The sequence below is a fragment of the Patagioenas fasciata genome, chromosome Z (assembly GCF_037038585.1).
Source record: "Patagioenas fasciata isolate bPatFas1 chromosome Z, bPatFas1.hap1, whole genome shotgun sequence".
NCBI classification, from domain to species: Eukaryota; Metazoa; Chordata; class Aves; order Columbiformes; family Columbidae; genus Patagioenas; species Patagioenas fasciata.
Window position 1 is genome coordinate 37,569,695 of NC_092560.1, and position 25,461 is coordinate 37,595,155.

Consider the following 25,461-nt stretch of genomic DNA (forward strand, 5'->3'; position numbering starts at 1 on the left):
TCAAATTATTCCAATACATGCATAAGATATTTTTACAACTTCAACATACTAAATAAGACTTGAAGGGAAATGAAGATAATATTTTTAGATCTTACACATTCTGTTACAAATTTGTACCGAACGCCATCTACAATTAGTATTTTTTAAAGTTGACAATCAGAAACATCACATGTATGATGAACCCTGTGCAAATTAGAAGTCCAAACAATTAAAAAAAAAAAAAAAAAAAATCAGGCTACCTGAAGACTAAGTTTGTTACATTAAACCAGAACCCCAATATAAAGGCCATTTAAGTTTTTATAAGCATTCCTCTCTTCAGAGAAGATAGCTCCAGACAAATTGGATTTTAAAAAAAAAACTGTATTTCTCTAAATGCAATATTATAGTCTACGGGCCAGAGATTTCAAAAATACAAAATTCTATGTTCTTGGATGTAGGAATTATTGGTTAATTTATTTACTGAATTTTCGTGAAACACTGGATGTCATAGGAACTACTGTACCAAAACTGCTATGTAGGGGAGAGTGAAGTATTCTAAATCCATGAAAGAGATCAATAATTCAACTAACAAACAAGATGGGTTTTTCCTGAGACTTACTTTTCTTTCTTTGGCTTAGTATTAATATCCCCAAGAACCATAATGTCTGAGAAGTCTATTCGAAATTTGCTGAGCAAAGTAGCCATCCTGTATCAGAAAAACAAGCCTTTATGCATTATCAGATTTTTAATTATCTCACAGGGTAAGCAGGTACTGGGTAATAAAAACACTACTTTAAGGAAACAAACAAGCAAACAAAACACACACTTAAACGTGACAGGGGAAAAAAAAAACGGACCTGGCATACAGCTATAGATCAACAGCATGCTTTGGAAACAAACAAACAAAAAACAAACATACCAAGCAAACAAGGAATAAAAACCACAAACAAAGAAAAACAAAACCCACAAACCCAGCCACAACACCACCTCCTCCCCCCTTTCTCAAATAATAAAACAAAGCAAAGAGCTGTGCCTTAAAGACAACCTCAGAAAATATCTGACAAAGAAAATGTTTGTCTGAGACAATGATGCAGAAAAGTTAATTTAACTTGAGGTATATCATCCAAAACAATCTGGAGAAAATGTAAATTTTGAGAAAGAAATAGAATTACACCCCAACCAAAGAACAATTACAAGAAGGCTACTGGGAAGAGAAAGTCATCTACTGTGTATCATGCTCTATTAGCATTTCCAACTAATTTTTGTAGGTCAACTTACGCTCTTCTGTCATGATCAATTCTGTTTATTTTTCCACCAATAAACACTCTGATCTTACAGTCTTTCCACTTCTTCTTGGTTGTTAGAAGATAAGGAATTAACAGCGTCAAACCTGCATTTAGACCAGAATTTGGGAATGATTCAGAAAATTGTGGTAAATAGTACAAATTTGTAATCTATATACAAGCTGACTGAAAAACACTCATTAATTCAAAATCACTTCAACAATTTTATTTTCAATATTTGTTTTAATGTATAAAGCATATTACCTCCATCATCAAAGAGCCACCAGACATCAATATTGCTTTTCCCTTGTTTCTTCTGAAACTGAGTACTAGCATCAAGAAGTCTTTGGTCGGCCAAGTTTAAAGGAGAAGATGGACTCTTTGAATCTGGAAAAAAGTATGACGAAACTCAATTTTTAAGTGTTTTCGTTAATCACCCTGAAATTCATCAAATTCAGCTTCTAAGTATTTTGTGATATATCCCATTTTATTTAAAAGTTGTTTTTTCTCCCTCACCCCAACTCCAAATTTTGATTGGATAAACTGAGCTGTATTTAGGGAGTCTGTGAACTTATAACTTCAGCAGTTAAAGATTTAAATTTTCAAGTCATTTAGCAGACATTTATGAAATAGAGGATCTGTAAAATCTTTATACAGCCATTTGCCTGTACAATTTAAATAAACTTGCATACATAATTCAGAGCATTAGGTCTTGCACTGCTTACCACTTGCATATGACAAAACTTCCCGAAAAACATGTAGATACTAATTTACAAGTAAACACCATGTCCTAAGCACTTTTCTTCTTAAATCCATTTTTAAGTATGTGGTAAAAAGAAAAGCTACTTCTGTGTACTAGAATTTTATTTTTTGCAACAAGTACCGTTTTCCATGGCTCTGAAACACAGTGCAGACTATTTTGCGTAGCAAAGTTATTTGATTTGCTGAGAACAAGAGAACAATGTCATTTTCAAGCAAATTAATATGGGTAAATATATATATTTTTGAAACTACAGGAAAAAAAAAAATCACCCTTTTACCCTTAATTAAAACCTCAGTTTGAACAAGAGCCAAGAGTTTGATATTCATCTCAGTCCTTATTCTACGAGACATTTTTAAATTTAAAGTACATCTGTGACTGATTTATGTTAATATACCACTTCACTGCATACTGGGACTTCTTCCAAACTGCCATCTTGTGCTTCAAGATGCAATCTCATTTCCGTTATTAAAACATAACAGCTTCTAGCTGTTGAAATTATGAAAAAAGTATTTAAAAAGTTAGACGAATCTTAGCTAAGGTAAAAACATTTGCTTAACTCAAAAAAATCTGAAATAAACCAGGAAAGGAAAACTGCTCAATTAATCTGTCAACATCTGAAAGTGGTCATTCAAATAAACAGCACTTTAATCTCAATGAGTGGCTATATGATGCCTTCATTTGCACGCTATTGATCAATTTCAAATAACAGAGCAACACCTATGGCTTTAGAAGATCTACTGAATAAGCTGATGGTGCACTCCCACTATACCATTAGATAGCATTTCCCTTACACCTAGGATCAAGTAAGGACCCAGACAAATACCTGAGACAAAGAACTAAGCAAGTTCCTGAACACATTTCCAATGTTACTTAAGAATAAAAAAAAAATTCCAACATTTATATCTTAGACATATGCACAATTTTTTCTCACTAGCAACTTGTTCTGAGAATTTCCACGATGTTGCCATTTTTCCATAGGCTAATCCCTAAACATGAAACACATTCCAAGGCAGATATGAAGAAATAAATTAATATTGCATGGTTGGTATTTTTCTCTCTCTCATATGCGTAGAAAGGAGTACAAAAGGAAAACTGAAATTAACAATGCAAAATAATGATTTAACACAAAAAGGTGGAAAATGCCTGCCTTTTTTCAACAGTGGTTGTGTTGGAGTCTTTCCATCCTCGTCCTCTTCTGGAAGATTATTAAAAATACAAAATAAAAAGGTTAATATCCTTTATGATGTTAATGAAAACATTACTAATGTATATTAAAAAATAGAAAATAAAGATGTAGAATGGAATGGATTTTCATACAAAGAAAAGCAGCACACAAATGCAGTCTACAAGACCCTGAGATTTATTTGTAGTTCAAAAAAAAAAAAATTATCACACTGCTCACTTAACTATTAAGTCACTCCAAGCTTTTACTTCAGAAAGAAGAGGTAAGTTGATTATTGTTATGTCAGAGTATCCTGAATTATGTGTGTCTGTTAACATGCACATAATATTCTAGTCTAGTTAAAATACCTCCACAAATTTAGCAGCCTGCAAATCACACATAGTATACTGATATGCGTCACGATTGACAAGCAATTTTTAATGCCCATCAAACTCACTAAAAAAGAAAAATCCACTGTAGGTCATTGTCTACCACCTGGTTTATTTAGGCAACTAGACAGGAAAGATTATTTTACATACTGGTCAGCTCAACACCAAAGTACTCAAGTTATCTGACATCAAGGGCTAGAAAAGCATGACATGCTTCTGTTCCACAGACCCCAAAATGCCTTAAGTAATTTCTTGGTGAGGGGAGAAAGGAACTGACGAGAAAATGAGAGAAAGAGTAAGAACTCAAATTTCACCACAAACTAGCAAGTTACCTTTATGTAGAGTGGGGGTTCTTTCACTGGATGATGGAGCAAAAGCTATGCAAGTGTCTGTCTCAGCCTTCTTGCTATAATCCACTTTCACTATGATATCCTTGGCACATGGAGATTTTTCTTGGGATGACAGTAACTCTTCTTTGAGAAAGTAAAGAAACATTATAAGACACTCAATTGTTTCAAATGGTACCAACAGAGGTATGTGACTACACAAAGATCACTTGCAGTTGGTTACACTCTTTTGCAGCTGTTATACTACAGCAAAGAAGGATGTTGATTACATTAGCACAGGCTAAAAATAAAACAGAGTGAGCTAATACCGAGGAAGTACAACCAGGAGGGGGGAAAAAAAAAGAATCCATTTCCATATTCCATTTCCACTCTAACTCCAAGAGGAAGATGAGCCTTACACAAGGCCCAGACCAAGTCTGTCTCACAGTTGAGGTTTTTTCCCAGGTTTGGTTTCAGTGATGCTACTTCGTAACCATCCAAGTTAAAGCAAACTCACACAGAATCACAGAGTAGTTTGGGTCAGAAGGGACCTTCAAAGGTTTACTAGTCCAAGCGCCCTGCAATGAGCAGGAACATCTTCAACTAGATCAGGTTGCTCAGAGTCCCATCCAGCCTGGTCTTGAGTATCTCCAGGGTTGGGGCACCTAACACCTCTCTGGGTAACCTATTAATGTACTGGACTTTCTGTCTGGCTGGAAGTTTCCCATGGGGTCCCTCTCCCTTCCCAAGAGGCTGCTTCTCTCCACCCCGAGATGTACAGGATGCACAAGATGCCTGGAAATGCAAAGCCCTTCATTAGCAACCTGGCCTGACCTCCTCTCAGCAGTCTTCAGAGTATTTTCTTGTAAAGGCCAAGCAGTCCCATCTAACATATTAAAATACCAGAGGCCACAGCTGTATCCTGCAGGCTGTGAATGTCTGATGCTGTGGCAGAGCCTGCAAACTCCTTTGAGGTTGCACCACAGTGAATACTAAGAAACTTGGTGTTATAGCTTGGTGTTATATTTCCCTGTCTTCTCAGCAGTATTGCTCACCGTGCAGGTTCGCTCCTTGCCATTCCTTATACACCTGTGCCCTCCTGCACACAGGGACAGGTTCTCTGCCTCTCCCCAAATTCTAAGACATTCCTATGTTTGCAGTGAAGGAACAACCCTCCTCTCTTTCAGGAAGATGACCCCCTGCAGCATTCTTCCTCATTGTATCGACCTTGATAGAGTAAGCTACAAACAAATGAGATATCAATTCAGCTGACAGCTGCTGTCAAAGCTTACAGGCTTCCTTCATTATTCTACTTGAAATCTAACTAAAATTATGCAATTCGGCTTAACACCACTACCTACAAAGCATAACTAAGTCTTCTACATTGAAAATAGAAAACCTTTCCAAGCCTGAGATGGACTACTGCTGAAGTCTCTAAACTAGCGTCTGTAGGAGTTGGCAACCCACACCAGACCCACAGCATTTTTGGATCATGCAATATTTGTTGTTATTTTCAAGATTTCTATACATGGTCCAAAATACTTTATACCAATTTGGCAGCCTCTTCAATTTGTTTCAGTAAAACAGTAAATCCTTGGGAAGCAGCTATGTGCAGCTTACAAATAAAGGAAGTTGAAACACACAGAAAACCACGTTCTGTTGCTGCGCATGCTGTATTCTTACATTTCAGACTTATTAATTACAGTGATGTTATTCTATGAGACATGTTTTGATGTTTTGTTGTGTTTTTTTTTTTTTTTAATAACTTACCTTTATCTAATATTTTCAGAAAGTGGTATTAAAAGGGAATTTCAACAGCTATTCATCAGCTATAATAAAATGTATCTTACCTTGGCCCTGAAGGTGAGAAATGTCCAGACCCTCCTTTAGGCGGATGACAACTACACCATACTGAACATCGAAGGCATCACTAAACAAAAGGAACAAAACAAAACCAAACCAAACAAACAAACCATTTTATTTCCCAAAGGACCTACTTCTCACACCCTCTTCAAACAAATTCCAGTAGCTAAACGCTGCCATTTAAACTCCCAAATAATAAATTTGTGTTACAATTTCAGTTTCAATTCAAAACTATCAACTGCATCAGTGAACTGAATACCACATATTGAAGAGTAACACATAGATAGCATATTTATTTCCTCTCCTCCCTCTTTCCCCTATGTAAACAGTGAATAAGAAAAGCACCACGAACATGTCAGTCAAGTTCTGCACAGATAAGACACACTGAGAAATATTAATTTTTATCTTCCGCATCAATACAGGGATTTATTTTGCGTAGATACCCTTGATTTGAAAACTAACATTTCTGACATCTTTCAAAAACTTTTGGCTACTAAAATCACCTATGAAGTTGTAAATTAGAATCAAATTAGCTATAAGTTAGCCATAACGTGACTACTTCTATTGTATATAATGTGGAAGGTATTCACTCCTTTAAAAAACAAAGATGGAAACTTCATTATTGTAGAAATGAGCAAAAAGCCTAAATAAAAAGGATGAGTAAAAATGGAGTAGCCCCTCCCCAAGATATAAGACAGAAAAACATGAACTTAACCATGTCATACAGTTTGCATTAGCCACTGATCACTGTAATAGATATAAATACCTTATAACAAGCAACCATAAATCAGAGAACTCCCTCCCACGTCATTTCCCTAAACAAAAATTTCTCAAGATTTCACTCATTAAACTCTTCTCTTTGGAAGCAGTAAGACTTGATTACAAATGCGCAAAGTATCAAAATATTCTATAATAAATCCAAGAAAAATTGAGGTTGATTTAAGAAGAAAATATTTTGTCCATTAGTGAACATTTTAAATTCATTATTTAATTTGTTAAATTTGTACAGATTAGATGTGTTTCAATTGTGTGCTTCAGAAATTTTCAGTTTTCCAGAGATTTTCCAGAAATAAGCTTGACCTACAGTTATTACTTCCTGAGGTTTCTTTGGCATGTGGAGAACCACATAACTTGTTGGCCTTCACAGATCTTCCAGCACGAGCCATTTCAAAGTAAAACAAGAAAAAAAAGAAAAAACAGGAACTAACCAATGTGTTTCCTTATTTTTCACTACATTTGGTGCTCCTGCTTTTCTCTTAAGGAGCTGGGAGAGTATAATTTTTTTTCCTTTTCTAATCTGTACCTGTAATCCCCTATCATACCTTTTAAATGCACAGTAAATGAGAAGTGTAAAGCACAGGTGAAGTGGATTACATAGCACATAAGGAAAACAAAAACCTTGTACAGAAATGCAAGAAGCAAGTTTTGGTTTTCTTAAGTGTTTGTAGCTCAAGTAATTCTACTCAATTTTTGCATCAGAACTGGTCTGCCTTTCAGTACTGTAAAACTACACTGCTATTTCCTTCCCCATCTCCTTTCTGACTACTGTATTACTTTAGGTGTCAGTGCTGCATACTAGCAAGTAAAATATTTCTTGTATATGAAAGTAAGGTTTAGTGAAGATAGAACTTCAGCATAAGAGTTGATCTGTTCTCTCCTATACTTAATCCATACAGGAAAATCCCTGCTTTCTATAGCAACTATGCTTTAAAGAATTCAGCAAACTGGCACCTAAGACATTAATTCCATCTCTAAAGACAGTAACTCTTAAACCTCAGACCACTGTGACAACTCTTTCCAGATGCAGAAAGAGTTACTATATATAAAAATCTAACATGTTTATAGAGATTTTCTTATTAATTTCCATATCAGAAAAAAACAAGGCATGGAAGATTGCTGGATCAGCAATATGCAAAGTTTGAGTCTACCTGAAAGAGATGCAACTAAGATCTTCTTGCCTTACTACCAAAGGTACTGAAATGGAACGTAAGAGCTACACCTCCACGTCTACTTACTGGAATAAATTGATATAGGTTTCAACATCTCTCATGTCACCTTGTCTCCAGTTTTTCTTAAATCCAACAACAAGGGTGTTAGGTCTCATTCTACCCAGACCAGCAGCCTAAGAAGAACAAAAAATATTTTTCTTAAAAAACATGTTACTGAAACAACTAAAGGTTCTAGTATTTTCTCTAAGCACAAAACAAAGTATTTTTCAAAGTTTTGATGTAACTTTACAAAATGAAAACACTTCAAAGTATTCCAAGTTTGATGTTCATCATCACCACTTTCATAAAAAAAAAGTTTACCTGCATTAAGTATTGCCCTCCATCCCTCAAGTCCTCTGCATGCACTGGTGCATAGAAAGCCTTCATCTTGTTTTTAATTAGCCATCGTTGATATTTAGCCAGATCAGTTGACAGCTCCTTCATTGCTTGCCTCCGAGGACCCTTTCAAAGTAAGGAAATAAAAAGAGCAGAGAGAACATGAATTTTGAGCAGTAACAAAGCCTGCACAGTCCATACCCCCCCAACTTTCTTGATTTCACTGCTGGAATCGAATTTGAACTTGAAGATCCTCAAAACATGCTTCCATACTACTAAAAAACTCAAAACAACAAAATTCCAGGCAATATCAGCAGCAAAAAGTAGACTAGATTATAATTTTTAGGAAGAGTGTTGCTCAAGCTTTAGCAATCTTGTTCCTGCAGAGTGCAACCCACTTCCCCAGCAAGCGGCAAAAACTTGTCCTCCAAAGCATAAAGTAGTTTTAAGAGGAAATAGCTTTTTCATGAAACACACAGATATAGTATGACTTCATATCAGGCTTTAAGGGAATATTTGTTTCAAGCTGTACATGCTTGCCTCTGTGCATACACAATCCTCATCAGAAAAACTCTGTCACAGTAGTATCACTTCTGCAGTTTTATGTTGCAGTCAAAGTCATCTCCTCTTTAACAGTTTCTTTTTATTACTTCCATCAGGACATATCATTGCACTCCTCCCAGACATCAAAATTCAGAATACAGGACAAAGTAAAATCAAGAACACACTAGCCTAGGTTTTGCAAAACTATACAGTCTCTGACTAAATGGTCAGTGAATAATAAGATAGTGTCATCTTTCTTGGAGGAAGGCAATTTTAAATAGAGATAGGATACATTCCCAGAACATCTCATCATAATTGCTTTCCTACAATAACAATTACACTACATAATGCTTTTCAGTTCAGTCATACTTTTGAAAGGCAGTAATTCCATATGTGGTATCTTACCTCTCTCGTATTACACAGTTTCTGTCCTTTGCGCTTACTGAAATGTTAACTCAATTTGCTCTTACCACTACATTAGATTAGAAGCAAGTCATATTTAGTAAGTGTGGTAAATCTAAACATATTTTTCAACTCAGAACATTCTATGATCTATGATGTTTAAAAGTAATCAATCTTTGCATTTACTTGTTTAAATGTTCTCAGTGATGCGACAGAAGAATTTCGGCCTTAAATCATGAAGATAAACTAGGCAATCTCAGTATGCTAAAACACAATTTCCAGTGTTTATCAGAGATGCAACAGCGTAGCTAACTGAAGCTTTGGTACAGACCATAGTATGACAGCCACATTACAACACAGTTAAGATAACTCATGACAAGCATGATTTTGAAGAACAGTTACTTGAAGCTTCCTTCATTCCACCCCAAAACCTCTACAGGTCTGCCATAGAATATTTTTTTTTAAATAGTAAGGACTGCTGAAATTATGTCCTTCCAGAACAGTCCTCACACACCCCAACTCCAAAATACCAGGGGCTGAGCAGAAAGAGTACAGAAAAGGGAAATGTCTGTTTATCTTACTGTTTCACTAGTCAATGAAATGAATCTGATAACTGAAGGAAGAAAAAACTACTAGAAACGTTAGCAGCCATTTTTTAGTATTGGCTAAACTGATACTGAATTTCCTACTTGAGAAGGTTTATTTTAGTCCAGATTTTGTAGGAAATCAACACAGGAATCAGTCTTCCTGAACCAGTTACACTGAAAGGAAAACTAGCTGTACACACATCACTTTGACTTAACTACTCTGCCTAAAGCATGAGAGAGCACATGAGATTGTATTACACAAGGAGAGAGAGACTTCCCCCAGGCTGTAATCCAATGTTCACTTTACTCCTACAAAGCTTCCTCAGCATTTAAGCATCAAATGATGAGAGGCACTAATTTTGCAAAGTTTCCCTTACAATATACCTAACTTGAACAGTGATGACCACACATGAGCGGATCCTACCAGTAAACCTTTTTGCACTTCTCAATGTCTAATGATGTTTTCATTAAAAAATAATAATAAAAAACCAAAAACAAACAAAACAACAACAAAAACACACACACACACCAAAAAAAAAAACAAAAAAAAAACCAAACAAAAAAAAAAAAAAAAAACCACCAAAAAACAAATCAACCAAACACACCCACAAACCAACAAAATAAAAACAAGAACCCCCCCAAAAAAGGCAAATAGGTTAAAATAGGTTAAAACATCCTCACCAAGAAACCTTACTTTAAAGTAAAGACAGAATACACCTACCATATGTACATGACCACAGATCATCAAACCCACATTCTTGGTGAAAGCATGGACAAGGTGAAGTAGAGCTGGACGTGCATTTGGAGCACCTGTCATAATTAAGCACTGAGGTCTAGAATTGTGAATAGATGAAGAAAAAAAAAGGTTGGAATTAATTTCATCTGGAGTTGTGGGGTTTTTTATTAACAGAAGGAAGTTTCTTCCAAATATTGGCCACAAGAACATAATCATCACTGGAGAGGTAGTAACCTCATCTACTTTTACAAGACTATACTAAATCAAGATCTGTTTTTCCACAACTGTCAGCAGACCTATGATTAAATGGTTTCAGACTTTGAAATCCCACTAAATCTGAAATGCACACAGGCAGGGGCAGCCTGTTCCAGTGTCTCACCAGCCCCATGGTAAAGAATTTTAATACATTTGCAATTTAGTTGTACTGTCATACTCTTTGAGGTGGTGCTCACACCTCTATCATGATTGGCTGACATATCTAATTTCAACTGTCTGTATGTATGCAACAGACAACGGAAGCATCTTGTAGTTCTTAAAGAAAATTTAGTAACTTCCAAGAGAGGCTAAGGATTAGAACTGGAGTATTTTCCTAACTAAAAGGAAATACCATAGATCTCTTCTTTGAAAAACTTAACCTCAGAGAACGGCACTTGTATCAAAAATTTCCCCCTGAATTCATTCCTTCTTAAATGCTGCGTTAAGTATTCAAAGTCTCCCTTCATACACAATGGAAGATTTTAGTAGCTAGATTCTCTTGCTAATAGGCTGAGCCTAACAGAATAGTACCCTTAGAGCTGCAGCTGCAACACTTGATTAAATGTTGACACTATAAATCCTCTGCTGGGCACAGGCACTATGTACGAGGTAACTGCTCTATTCAAAAAGAGACAGGTGAACAGAATCTCCACCCTCGGAAATACTCAAAGCTTGACTGGATAAGGCCCTGAGAAATCTGATGTAACATAGAAGTTAATTAACTTTGCAGCCAGATCTATGGCAAGTCAGTTGCGCTGGGGATTATATAACACCACATTCTATTTATTTGGAAGAATTAGTTTAATGCAATACTTTTTGTTAAAATTTTCTGAAGTATCTTTCTTCTATGACAGCTTATCCCAGAAAAGTGGCATAAATACCACAGGATAGAAAACTGTCTTCTGGAGCAGGACCTTCCTGGGTAGCCATGTTGGCAGACAACACATCAGTTCTCCTCTTCAGTCTGTGAAAAACAATCGTGTAGCCTCTTTCCCATTACTGAAGTGCAATGAGAGAATATGTCTAATGTGAAATACCTAGTGTTGAGGGCAACATTCACAGTATACACATCTTGGGGATTTTAGGTTACATCAGTTTTAACCCAAGCATGTGGACTGAATGTTCATCAGCAGTTTGCAGCATATCTTCCAATTCAGTTTCAAAGAAGAACACAATTCACAGTTCATAATGCAAATCATGAAGTGTCTAATAGTAAGCAGACATAATCCATAGACTTGCTTCTAAGTTGCACTCATAATCAGAAATAAAATGCTGATGTTCAGAGGATGTCTGTGGTGGTAAAATTCAAAGCTGTCATAATCCACAGGAGATGAACTAGCATTTAGTGGAAACCATCATAACAAACAGTGACAGAACCCTATGGAACACAGAGAAGTCATTTCCTATGTTTTTAATATTAATCGCTACCTGAAGTTTTTCACATGATCTTCCACTCCTGAGAGCCGTATAGAATGCTGTAGTGCATTCAAGTATGTCAAAGCTTGTGTTGAGGATCCCCAGTTCACATCTGTTGGAAGATTTGAAGTTCAAGTATTTTAAAGCTGTTCACTGTTCAACTACATGATCTCAAAATGAATGTTGAATATCGATTGAAAACACAGAAGATTTAAGCTATATCTTATACATTCTATATAGCACTAGTCAAACCCATACAACTGAACAGGAATTCTGTTTAAAGATAACATTTCTGTAGCAGTTTTAGCAAAGTGAAGTTTGATACATTACAATTACAGGAAGAAGGAATTACAGTTTTTTTTTTTTCTCAACTCTTCAAAGACTGTGGCAACCTCAGAGTCAAAAAAATAACAGTTCAGGAAAAAATGCCATACTTTATATCACAGCAAAGGAAAGTGTCATCTCCAACGGAAGGTTGAACTACTCAGCCAAACCTAAATAAGTTATCTTTTACTCCTAAAGGTCCTAACTTTTTTCCTTTCTTGCACATTCCATTTCTCCCCACTGCAGCCAGAAGCTGCTATACATACCTGGTTTCTTGTAAGTGACATAAATGTACAGTCCAAGCACTATGACATATGTCAGAAGTGCTGCCCACCAATTAATGACAAACATCACAATGCAGCACAGAATAGCTCCAACAAGAGAAATCCACATGTTGTAGTATTTGAAAGCAGGGCGCCAACCTAGCCAAAATATAATTGGGAGAATAGAAAAGAGGATGGAAATAAATTTAATCATTACTCCAAGAGAAGAAAGGTGCTACCCCCTCTTTTCCTTCCCTAGTGTTATACATCACATTTAATGTAAATGTGTGACAGTTTCAGTATTGTGCAAAACAGACTGTGGCACATTTATGCTTTCAATTTTTCAACACCTTTCAAATGAATATGCATGGTTCTTACATAGATATGTAAATGTGTCTAATTTTGCCCTCTAAACACAGATCTCAAAAGGAAAGTTTTCAGATGTTTGTGCCAGTATGTCTATTGAATCAGACTACAGGAACCTTTGACAATAGCTTGTCTGACAATTGATTTTTGCTTTCAAGCTAGCCTAACACAAATTATCAGCTTGTGACTCCATCTCTCACATTCTACTAAGTGTCTCTCATTGTGTATTTTTACTGCTTTCACATGGCCAGAAATTTTCACCACATGAAAACAAAAAGGACAGATACATCCAAGTAGAACTAGAGTATGTCAAAATAGTGGACTATCACTGTTTCACATCCTTATTTGTCACACGTTTATCCAAAAAAGCAAAAATACATTTGCACACCCCCACTAACACACCTAAGATTAACAAGCGCATTAGATATAGAATTGCTGTCTAAACAGTGTTATGCACTGCTCTGGCAAATCAATGATGTCTTCCCAGTCCAGCAACTTGAGAAACTTTTAAGGGCAAATGCATAGTGGGCTGGCTATGACACACATCTGTTCTTAAAGTACTGGGTTTTGGCATATTCCTATAATCTAACTAGCTCCCCACACCAAAGTCTATAAATGTGTCAATACCACTGCAATTCCAGTTTCTTCTGGACTGGAAGATGAAACATATTAACAGAGAAATCTAAAGAAGACAAAAGGGTAGTTCTTGAACACCAGACACTGAATTAGCAAGAAAGCTGTCTTCAGGGGTTTCTGAAAAAACACTGAATTATCTTGTGTTCCCTCAGCAAAAAATTTCAGAAGTACACACCATACTACACTTGTAATTCAGATACACCATAACAGTCAAATAGATATTCAGTAATTAAATTAAGCTAAACATTCCTTTATATTACTGTCTTTAAAACTGTATTTATGTGTATGGAAATTGCAGGCTAAACTCTCAGCCTCAAAATGTAGTTCCTACCTGGAGATTTTGCAAGAGAAGCATGGAATACAGAGAAGTTAATCAAGGCATATGAGGCCAAGAAGAAGTTCGAAATAATTGGAGCAATGACATTCAGTTCAGCTGTAAAAACAAAAACAATGCAGGCTGTTATGAAAGATATCGACCAATAGCTTTGAAAATACCAGAGTAAAAATTCTGCTACAAACAAACTTTTTTTCTGATGTACTCTAAGGAGAATCAGTTTGTCCTTTCTGTCCAACAAACAGAGCTATTATCTTGTCTCTTATGTACCAAGTTATCTTCTAATAGTCAGGAAGTGTAAGTTTCAGTTTCAAAAATATAAACATTTTTTCCACACTACCAAGTGCTCCAGGACTGCTACGTTTGAAGCACTTCATACTTTCTCAAAATAAGTCACTGAGAAAATTTCTTTTCCAGCTTGCCTTAATCAAACAGTGCACCAATACTCTGGGTTCTGAAGAACGTCAGAAACAGCAGAGCATGAATACACCTGTAGTACACCCGTAGCTCAATTCTCAAACAGCAAAGAACAAGACACTAATAAGTTTAGAGACAACTGACTATGGTGAATGGCAACATCAGACAAAGTTAGTGTGAGGAATGTGACAAACACGTTCAACTATCTGCATTTTAAGTGAAAAGTTGTATCAATAGTACTACCACAGTGCTTTATTACAGACCAATACTATGACAAAAGTGACAAGTACACGGTTTTACTGAAAGAGATGGAAAAACCTGATGTTCCCCTTTCTTTGAGGCAGCACAATACAAAACATGTATATGTGTGCCATCATCAACAAACAAACCAACCAACCAGAATTTGCCATGCTGGTCTGCAAGGTTCTGCTTGTAATCAAGCTTCCAGTCAGCATGCTGAGGTAGGGACATCATGGGTATACCTATGCCTTAAGCAGACTTGGGGCAATGATGAAAGAGCAAACTGCGCAACAGAGCTCAAAAGCACTGGTACAGGACTCATGGATGGACACAGCCCAATTAGTATGCCATCTACATAGAACACATGTAATACTACCTAGACTATCTGCACCTTTAGCAACAGCAGCATCAGCACGCGTTTCTACTGTTTGTAACTTAACAGAAAAACACACTTTAAAAAGTATTACCCATGAAAGTTTTTCATTTACTTAAGCTGTTTCTCATTATCAAAAATCTGAAATTTTCATATTTCTAAGTTCTAACACCTGTGTCAAGCAAATGATGTTTTTATTGATTGATAGTATCTAAAGACATACCTGTGGTTATTAAGAAAAGCACAGTATTACTACAGTTAAATTCAAATTTATTGCAGTTCTAGACAGAGTTATACCAAGAACACAGGAGAACAGACCTCAGAATACATAGATTTAGAATGCTGGCTTAGAATTAAGTGTTGTGCATTAGACCTCTAGAACACTGTCATCAATTTGCGATATGGAATAGAATGCTTTGTAAAGGACAAAAGGATATTGAGATTTATTATAATTTCAAACTAACCAATTAGTATGAATCCAAGAGCAATTAAAAATGTTAGAAGATATCCTCTCAGTGGCTCATTGTTCTTCCCATAGCCTTTAGCAAACATCTGAAATCCTGGATAAATGTTGTCCTTGCACAAAGCCTAAGAAAAATAAAATTCAAGAGTCAGCATGCATTTTGCTCAAAAAGTATCCTTACTAATGGTTACTAATGCTGTCTTCCACTGCATATTATCTTCCTGAAAGAAGTTTATAGTCACCATGTACTAATTATATTTTCAATTGTCTTTCTATCTTGACATTTTGCATTTCCAATATTCTATCCTTCACTAATTTCTATCCATGAGAACAAGCTTAGCTTTTCTGCAAGTAATTGACTAATCTTTACTGGTGTCTTACAGTTACAAAGAGTCTTTCTTTAAAGACAATGTTTTCTCAGAAAGTGCAAAGTTTGCCCAATGTACACATCAGTGCTCTGCAACAATACTTGTGTTTCTATTTTGCAACAAAATCCCTTCTACATTTGACTCTTTACTGAACTTTTGGGAAAAAAGGTCATTAGAGGACATTAAAGTTTTACCCAATTAAAGAGAAACTGCAAGGCAAAGAATGAGATCAAATGGTTAAAAAGAACACAAAGCAAATACATTCAGGAACACCAACAAAATAAATGTAAATGATTTACATAAGAGCTAGTACACAATCATTTCAATAGTGTATTCTCTGAGGATTAAGATTCCACAGCTACAGGTTCTACTCCATGCTGTCTCCTTCTGTGATCGTTTTGTATGTGCTCCACTGGTACTTAAGAGAAACATCTAAAGGAGTTTGTAGATTCAGGTAATGTTAATTATACCATAACTAAACTCTAAACTAACCAGAAACACTTGACATCTGGAACAAATTCTAGTCTAGTTATATTTAGCAACAATAATACACTGATTTCCCATTACAAGCAACAGATAAATACTAGATCAACCTACTGATGTCAGCTGGTAGGAATAATGACAGCAAGACGCCAGAGTACCCTTCCAAAAATTCTGATTCAAAAGTTAATTGAAATTATTCTTTAAAAGATTATGGCTTTGCTTCTAAACTTACCTGAAAGATCTTAGGTGCACTCACAAGAGATGCTAGTGCAGAAGACAGGGTGGCTGAAAAAATACCTGCAGTAATCAGTGGTGCAAATCCTGATACCATGCTCATCACCTGGAAGCAAAATATACATGTTTTTTTAAAGAATATGAAAAAGTATACTGTACAAATGGATGGCAAGATTAACTACACAAACAGAAAAACAAAATATTATGTATCCTCCACTTAAAAAGCTGTTAGAATGTCATGCATTCATATCAATGAATGAACTAGGGACAAATCAGGGAATATAAACAGACCCTAAACTTAGAACAAGAGAATGTGGCTTTCCAGACAACATACAGTCCCAACCATGTAATTCTCAGGTCAAAGCAATCAATGTCTGAAGTCTCCAGGGGCTCATAAGATGATTAAAAATAAGTAATGGAAGAAAAATACATCGTAATTTGTTACATATTTTGACTAGCCTACCAGTGAATAACATGGTCTCAGTAAGCCCAAGTGACAAAACAACTGAAATTAGGGAACATCTTCGGAAAGGTGACTGTCTTTCTCAGTATCTTCAGCACTCTAAGTTAAACTTGTCCTTGTGGTTTTGAATGGGAAACAAGAAAAACTTGCTTCCTATCTCCCCAGGATCACATTCTATGACATTTTTGTAACCCCAGTGAGTAAAATTCTATATGCAAGAATACTATTCTTCGTAGACTGGATGACTAACAAATCCTTAGTAAGTTAAGTGTAAGAGAACTGTGTTGATAATACATTAAAAAAAATAATTCCAAACCAGAAGCAAAGCAGTTTCTGTCTAGTTGACATACAACCTAAAGACCCTGTTCTACCATTTCACTGATTACTTCCATAACACAGCTGCATTTAGCTTTGCATGTGTCAAGTTAGATACAGAACCATGTATTTAACAAAAAATCATGGTTTAATATAATACTTCTCTTTACAAACCAAACCCCTGAACTGCCTGAAGACAGAAAACATTTAAGAATTTAATACCATCTTGAAAAAGCTTATGTTTTTAGTAAATTGACCAAACTCAGCACAGTGCCTTTCAAGCACAATGTGTCAGAATGAGGTTCTGCATCATTTGCAGTGATTACTTGCCTCTTTCATCCTGGAAACTTGTTTAGAGTATCAGGAAAGGAACCAAATGCAAAAGAAATCACACACAAATGTCCAGATTTTAAGTTACTGTTACCTGAAGTTGTAAAATCTAGCTGTCTAAAACAATCTTACGAAGTAGGACATGCTCTTGGAAACCATATACAGGTGACTGATTAACTTTTATTAATATTCCTAAAACTACTGATAAAATATTGCGTTTTTCTACAGATCACACTGACAAAAAACTGCTGGGTCTCAAACTGTCAACCAAGTCTCTACACTATGTCAGGTTTCATTGGTCAGTTCAAGGCATGCCTGGCCTAAAAAGAGGTGTGTAAGATGAGAGTGAAGTGGCTGCCAAGTAGGATAACAAATGAAGGAATTCCCTGAAGCATATTTGTAGTTCACAACAAAAAAGGTAGGACAGGCCTTTATTCATAGATGAATAAAACTAATGACACATACACTAAGCTATCCCTCCTGTGCCCAGGTTTAAGTTAGTTCTATAATCAACAGAAAAAGTTACAGTTGTAAATGACAGTTTGTAATAACCCTACACTATAATAGTAGAATAGAAGTTTAGGGTGTCAATGCTTTACTGACAAATAATTTAGAAAGAAACTTTTGCTATAGCAACATAATAAATAAGCACAGAATAATCTTTGTAGAAGAAGTATGAAAATTTTCTTCCCTGCAAGGATGGCTTAACTGATCTTCCTCGGAAGGACTTCTTATGGACATAATCTGTGTCTCCATCACTTTTCTTCCCATCTAATTCGAAACATTGTTATTTTGAGGCCTTCACTCCACTGTACTTGCATAAATTTCTTGCTGGTTAGTTTTTACACTCAGATTTTACATCCTCTTTCTAGGTTTTGTTCATCGCCTCCATTTATTTACACTATTTTTTAATATTACATCTGGTTTATAAATTTAAGAGAAATCTGAGTAAGATGTATGCAGATGAAGTTTGTCCATTTTAAAAGCTAGTAAGTTACAACTTAGTTTACTAATTTAAGAGATATTAGGAAACTTCTTCTAAGCTAGAGAAACAAAATGGCAACGAGTTCCAGTAAAAACACTATGTCACAGTGTTAAACACCTCTCTCTCCCCTCCCTCCCTCATACATACCATAATCCAAACCTCATGACCACAAAACCAAGAACTCATATGCAGTTGCTATAGCACTGAAATTTTCACCCTTGAAAGAACACACAGAAGCAGAAGCACAGACATCAAAGTAAGAATGGCCCTGTTATAACTGGTGTAGTGAGATAGATGTATAGTTACTGCTGATAAGGGATTCATTATGTTTGCTTGGCATTTATTGTTTAGACAGTTTATTAAATTTCAAACATTTGGGATAATGAAATATCGTATCTTGAATTCAGTTTCAGTTCTTTGGTCCAGCCATTGTGGAGCAGAAAAAAAATGCCACATGGAAAGAAGCAGCAGCCTCTTTAGATTTTTATTATGAATATAGATGCCCTTCCTCTACTTTTTTTTCAAATATTTTCCAGCTGCTTTCCTTTGTAGGAAGAATGTTTTAGCAGAACTTTTACACTGTTTCTGGAATGGAGTTTCATGCTACTTCCAACTTCCATCCAAAGTTGACCAAATTCTGCATTTAAATTATCCAAAGCTATAACTTATCCTGGGGAAGTTCCAGGTCGAGGCTACAAAGCCTCAAACAAGTTTCTGAAGTTACTCTTCAACCAGATTACAGCCTGGACACAAATGTGACTGGCACTGAACAGAGAAATGTCTGAAGCCTGTGAAGACCTCTAATTCATTTGCATTAACTACAACAGAAACTAAAGATAGTTCTTCTATGCAAGTCTGAGTAAGCCTGTCTCACCAACTGTTCTCATATTACGCTTCTTAGTACCATCTAAGCTTTCCACAAGTAAATCATACTACAAGTCATCCCTTTGCTGCCCAAACACATTTAAAACTTGAGCTGCCACGTATTAACTTGAAATCAATTCTTTGCCAGAATTGAATACAGCACAAAGTATATTGAAGTGATAAAGTCATCAGGCTGTGCACATGAGTAAGCTGGCACTTTCAAGCCCAGAATCTGCATGCTTACAGCTATAAGACAAATACAACAATCTTCACTCACCTAGGCATTAATTTATGTTTTTAAAATGTTTGTTCTCAAGTATTTAACCTACAGAAATAAGTTATATTTGTATGAAAAGCTTTAGAGGTACACAAGCTTAGAGCCACCCTTAACACACACTGTGACTTGCATATAAAAAAAAAAAATCTCTCCTTACAGCTACCACCCAGAGCTACTAAGTTGAGGGTAGTTCAATTAGAAAACGGACAACAGCTTATCTATAGGTAGGCAGTATCTTATTGAAATTATTTCCTTCTGACATCTCTTGAGAAACAGATCTTCTCAGAGACGCACACCAACAGCTGTGAAGATGAGAGAAAAAAAAAAAAAAAGAGCAAAGTCCAACTGGGGATTAGAAAAACAAAATTCCACAGAGAAGATGGCTAAGCACCGCAGCAGGTTGCCCAGTGATGCTGTGCAGTATCCATGACAAAGTTTTCAAAACCTCAACAAAAAGGGGGGTGCAAGGGGCCCTGCATTCTCTGTGCAGCCTGTGGCCTTGAAAGCAACTTTTCCTATTTGGAACGCACTATTTTTTCCACAGAGAGAAACAAGAATAATTTGAAGACAGAAGCACTCTTTAGACCAAATAGTAAGAAACTAGAACATTAACGACTAACTTATTAGAAGCACAAGCAACATTTATGGTAAGCAACCTTCATAAAGTTACGACTTACAGAAAAAGATACAACCAGAGGAAACCAGTTCTACACTTATTCTCAGCTGTACATCTGGGTTCGAGCTTAAACAAATAAGCAATGTCATCAAATGCAGAATAATTATTCCCACTGGACCAATTCTGAAGTGTTTCTAAATACAGACTTTTTCTAAACCAGAACTTAGTAACACCACACAGATACTCAATTATTCCATTATAAAAATGTATTTTACTCTAATAGAATGCTCTACACCACAACATCATTTCAGCATGTAGAAAATAGGTTTTCACCCAGCTTTGCAGGTAAAGCTGTCAGCCTGACGTGTAAGCAGTACATGGAAGGAGTACCACATGTACTTCTGACTAAAACTCATAAGCTACATGGCTTTTTCATTAGTGGATTTCAGATAGATCTCTAGCCAACTTTTTGTATACTTATTAGAAAAACTTAGGACAAAGATGGACTGCCACAAAGTAAGTTGAAGTCACTAGGAAATACGTATGTTTTCTTGTGTTTCTTTCAAACCCTTACCAATAGTTCATGAACATCTCTGTTACCTGTGAAGTGTAAGTCAAATATTATGAATTACTCCATTAATTCTACAGGATTTTTAAATACATTAAAGTCAGGTTTTATGATAATTCAAAACATTCCTACCATTAAAGAGGATACTGTGACAAACACGTAAAACATTCTGAGAAAGTCCGCATATATTGTAAGAAAATTTAAAAATTAAAGAACAAGTTATTGACAGAGGCTACCTGTGATTACTGTGCATCACTACTGAACAATGAGTACTTCTATCCACATCACTGAATGATGACATTCAGTTATCTAAAGTTGCAGTCTCAACATATACCACCTGTGTATAAACACTCAAAAGTTTTTAGCATAATTATGTTGTTGTTCTTCACACTAGCTAGAGTGTACCACTTAACTATTCCAGATAAACCTTATATTTGTGGAAAAAGGTATTTTTATTCTATGATTTTTCTCAATATGCAATTCAAAGAAGAATAAACACAAAACCAACAAATAGATTGAGAAGGAAGTTTTATACCTGGAAATTGTTCATCAACCCATACTGGCACCCTGTCTGACAGGATGAGAAATCATAGTTTAAGTTGCAAGCTGCAGAAGTGCAATTTGTTAGCTCGGTGACAATGGTGTTATTAACGTTTCCTGTGGCATCTCGAACAACACAGGAACCTAAAGTGAACACAACCACAAAAAAAGAAGTATTAACAGATTGAACCTGAACTTAAAGACATGTGTCAAGATCAATTCCCTTTCTATGTAAGCATATTCTCACAGAGTAATGTCAAAATATGGCATTTACATTTGTAATACATATCAGTAAGAAGCCCATCTTTCCTATGAAGAACAAATAGAAACAAACAAATTAATTTTTCTCTTGCCTGAGATGATCTTCAGTTTTTTAATAAATCTAAATCTAATAAGAAAAGGAAAATTTTAGCACAGAGGAAAACAATGTCAATAGATCTCCAGAAGTTTAACTGCACAATTTTAGGTCAACGTATTATTTCTCTGAATCATGAGTTTCTGCGCAGCTCTTTAATTGAAGCACCATCACTTGATTTTATGGTTTCTTTTTCTGTTCATTATCTTAAACAGACGCATTTTTGTAGTGCTACATACTGATGTATGTAGACGGGTATGCACAGTGTCGCACTTATTTTCCAGTCAATATAGCTCAGACATTAAAACAAATTAAGTAATTTGTCACAAAAGCCTGTTGCAAGCTATTTTCAAAGGCTTGAACAAGCCACCTCCTACGTGACTGTGGTATGTTAAGTTGACTTTTTGGTGAAAAACTTAGCCATACAGTCCCATGCCTACCACATCTTATAATTAAGTTTATCACTTAAACTGCTGTCTTCATCTACGATTATTTGCAATTTCACTGGTCAAGAAAACTCTTAAGACACAGCATTTCACCCCTTAAATACTAAGAAAAACTTAGAAGTACTCTAAATGCCACAAGTCTTGTCTCTCAACATCTTGTCTCCCAAGGATGAAACAAACCAGAGCAGACTAAGTATTATTTAACATTCTATGGTTTAATAGTTGAAGTAGTCTAATTTTTCAGACACCAGCAAATATTTCCAGTAACAGGTATTAAATAAGGAATGGGGAAGAAGGAAAACTACAGAGCAGTAGCCAACAGAATTTCCTTAATTTGGTCTCTTAGGAACTTGAATGACAAGGAGGTCCTGGGAACAGAATTCTGCAACTACTGAGGATGTAAATTACTTACTTGCAAAATAAGAAGGAGGGCACAGGTGTGCACAAGCTTAAGTTTCTTCAATAACAATCCCTATTCCCTACGTAATTTGTCTCTCTTTCATTGGGAAAATGAATTCCTAAATATCTATGCCATATTTAGATTGCCTCTGAGCCATCACAACTTGATTAACAGTCTTCAATAACACCTGGTCCTGGTAGGTGAATATTACTTAATCCTTCCACTTCTCAGATTTATTTTTCAATTACTTATTAGGCTCAGTTGGTTAAATTTCAGTAGGAGTTTCCTATGTTGATCACCTGTCTTGTGTTTTTCTTGGGGGTATGCAGAGAGGCTGGAGTTTTTGTTGTTGTTGTTCTGGTTTAAATGCGATTAAAACCTCTGTATGATAAAGTTTCTTCTCTTCCACTACACAAGTATTTGCCCCAGCCATTCAAGCAGTATATAATAGATGTGACACGATACTTACTCGTTGAACTATGTGTATATAACATTTTGTTGCTAATAGATTGCAGTCACAGACTCATTAAGTTGAGCAAAACATTAAACAGCTATAGTGCATCATCAGAGCCCTCCTCTTCCTCATTCTCTTTTTCATGGTTCAGACCCAACTATCTGCCAGGTCTTTCACACATGGAGTCAAAGCACAAAAGAAAGAGACAATGGCGCTATGAACAAGTTTAATGTGAGCCTTAACATGTGAGAACGCAGAACAGAAGTCAGCTGGGCAAGCTCCATTCTCAGCAGTATTTACTTAGATATGAGTCCAGACATTTCATTTAACCTTCCTTCAGAAACATTTTATTTATTTGTGAGATTGTAGCAACATCTTCACTATGAACCTCTAGAACTTTTTTCCTGTAAAAACAGGATTTCACCTTTGCATAGGCATTTATGAGTAAGTCTTGCTATCTCCTAACTCCATGCAACCAGCAAGAATCCCAGAGATACTACCCTAAGTCCTTCAGACCGCAGATGAGAGTGCTTTACTTCTCCAGGGCTAAGAGGCTACATTAATTAACTTTACTTCCCTATGCAGAGAAAGCATGTCCTAACCCTACACAGATGTTTGAAGTTTTTATTAGCGCTTCCCTTGCATTAGTCTGCATCAGTCCCTTGCTAAAATATGAAACCTCATACTTTTTCCTTACAGTTGCTATCTTTTTGAAACAGGGCTGCTTAGCTCTAGCACTAGAACTAGCAATTTTGCTCTTCTAAGCCTTCTCTATTCACTTTCTTTACCCTCTTACTTACTACAGAGCATGCAAATACTGGGGTAAATACAGAACATCATCTTCCCCTTCAGACATAAAAAAAAAAGGAAAAGGTTCTTCCCCCAGAGGGTGGTGGAGCACTGGAACAGGCTCCCAGGGAGGTGTCACAGCCCCAAGCCTGACAGTGTTCAAGAACAGACTGGACAAGCCCTCAGACACATGGTGTGAACTGTGGAGTTGTCCTGTGCAGGGACAGGAGCTGGACTTGATGATCCTTATGGGTCCGTTCCAGCTCAGGACATTCTGTGATTCTGTGACTCAGTGACATTTACTAGCCATTCCACAGTTTTAATGACTTGCTTATCACCACTCTGGAAGCTTCCAGTGGGAAACTGTGTGTGGGGAAAGGAATAAAAATATCTGTATTTGTCTGATTCCTGATCCAATGCCTCAAAAAACAAAAACCACAAGCTAAATTTCACTCATATTATAATCTCTGACTTCTGCAATAGCACTGCCCTTTTCTAACTAGCAGAATTCTAAGTGTAATTTATAGGAGGCAACTACTGTAAGATATTTCTGATGCATCAACCAGTTTCATGTTCTGTTGGTTTTGCAAACTGTTTCTTTTGTAATATGAAAAATGAGGTTTTTAATGTTGAAAGATGATAAAAGTATTCCATTAACAAATGAGTATTAATGAGAATTTTGCTCTCATGTTTGTTCAAGTATTCAAATTTGGTAGCAAAGGTCTATGTGGTCCATCTAATTAGAAAATAAGTGTAGGTCATTATGCTGCATAAAGCACAATCACTACAGAGCAACTATTTGGCAGAACTACAGTACAATGTTAGCCAATAGAGGCAGACCAGCAACACTGGAATACTTGTAAAGGAAGTACCATTAGTGGTAAGCTCAATGGCACCCTTATAAATATGAGAATTCCATTCAAAAGGCATCACAGCTAAGATAAGGTAAGATCTCTCACATAAGAAAACTGATTACTGCTGCCAGAAACTAATTTATGTGACTCAAATAAAAACATTTCCCATCACAAGCAAGAAATATGTCAGATATGATTACAATCTTAAGTTTACTAGAATAGAATTGTTTTATGGGTGGGAAAAACCTGGTTGACCATTGCTGCTTTAGAGCGAAACCGCAATAGAGCATCAAGCCCCAAGGCAATTTCTACCGACAATTTCAAATCACTGCAGGCTGGGGAAGCCCAGGAACAGAGGTTATACAAGACTAGGATCAGTCTATGATTGTTTCTCCTCTTTGCACCTGAAAATAAATTACAGACAATGCTTCTGAACATGACAACACTTCTGAAGGTGGGCTACCCAGGTTAAGGTAATATGAACTCTCCTCTCTCTAGCAGGGAAAGACTGTTTGTGCATCCTCACCAAAGAGTGTTTGATCACCTCAAAATTCCCTTCAGATAAGTAGCTGACTACCATCCATCTTCAAATCAATATGGGTGTTTGTTCAGTGAGTATTTTCTGAAAACACACTTTACTAATCCAAGGATTACTTCACCACTAAATTGTAAATCT

At 36.1% G+C, this 25,461-nt stretch overlaps 1 protein-coding gene across 3 annotated transcripts in view; it reads right to left on the minus strand.

The window, feature by feature from the left end:
- The window catches only part of SLC12A2 (solute carrier family 12 member 2), a 62,615-nt gene that overhangs the window by 6,473 nt on the left and 30,681 nt on the right, over positions 1 to 25,461 (minus strand). The window contains exons 10-24 of one of the 3 annotated variants that reach the window (XM_071802530.1): positions 21,483 to 21,631; positions 16,528 to 16,635; positions 15,446 to 15,569; positions 13,949 to 14,050; positions 12,619 to 12,774; positions 12,041 to 12,140; positions 10,343 to 10,454; positions 8,075 to 8,215; positions 7,781 to 7,887; positions 5,753 to 5,832; positions 3,909 to 4,046; positions 3,173 to 3,220; positions 1,527 to 1,649; positions 1,258 to 1,369; positions 599 to 685 (exon numbers count right to left, since the gene is read on the minus strand). In XM_071802530.1, coding sequence (XP_071658631.1) covers positions 599 to 685; positions 1,258 to 1,369; positions 1,527 to 1,649; positions 3,173 to 3,220; positions 3,909 to 4,046; positions 5,753 to 5,832; positions 7,781 to 7,887; positions 8,075 to 8,215; positions 10,343 to 10,454; positions 12,041 to 12,140; positions 12,619 to 12,774; positions 13,949 to 14,050; positions 15,446 to 15,569; positions 16,528 to 16,635; positions 21,483 to 21,631 — 1,687 coding nt within the window. Of the gene's footprint in view, positions 1 to 598; positions 686 to 1,257; positions 1,370 to 1,526; positions 1,650 to 3,172; positions 3,221 to 3,908; positions 4,050 to 5,752; positions 5,833 to 7,780; positions 7,888 to 8,074; positions 8,216 to 10,342; positions 10,455 to 12,040; positions 12,141 to 12,618; positions 12,775 to 13,948; positions 14,051 to 15,445; positions 15,570 to 16,527; positions 16,636 to 21,482; positions 21,632 to 25,461 lie in introns of all 3 variants that reach the window. The other 2 variants (XM_065860307.2, XM_071802531.1) reach the window with 2 other exon arrangements.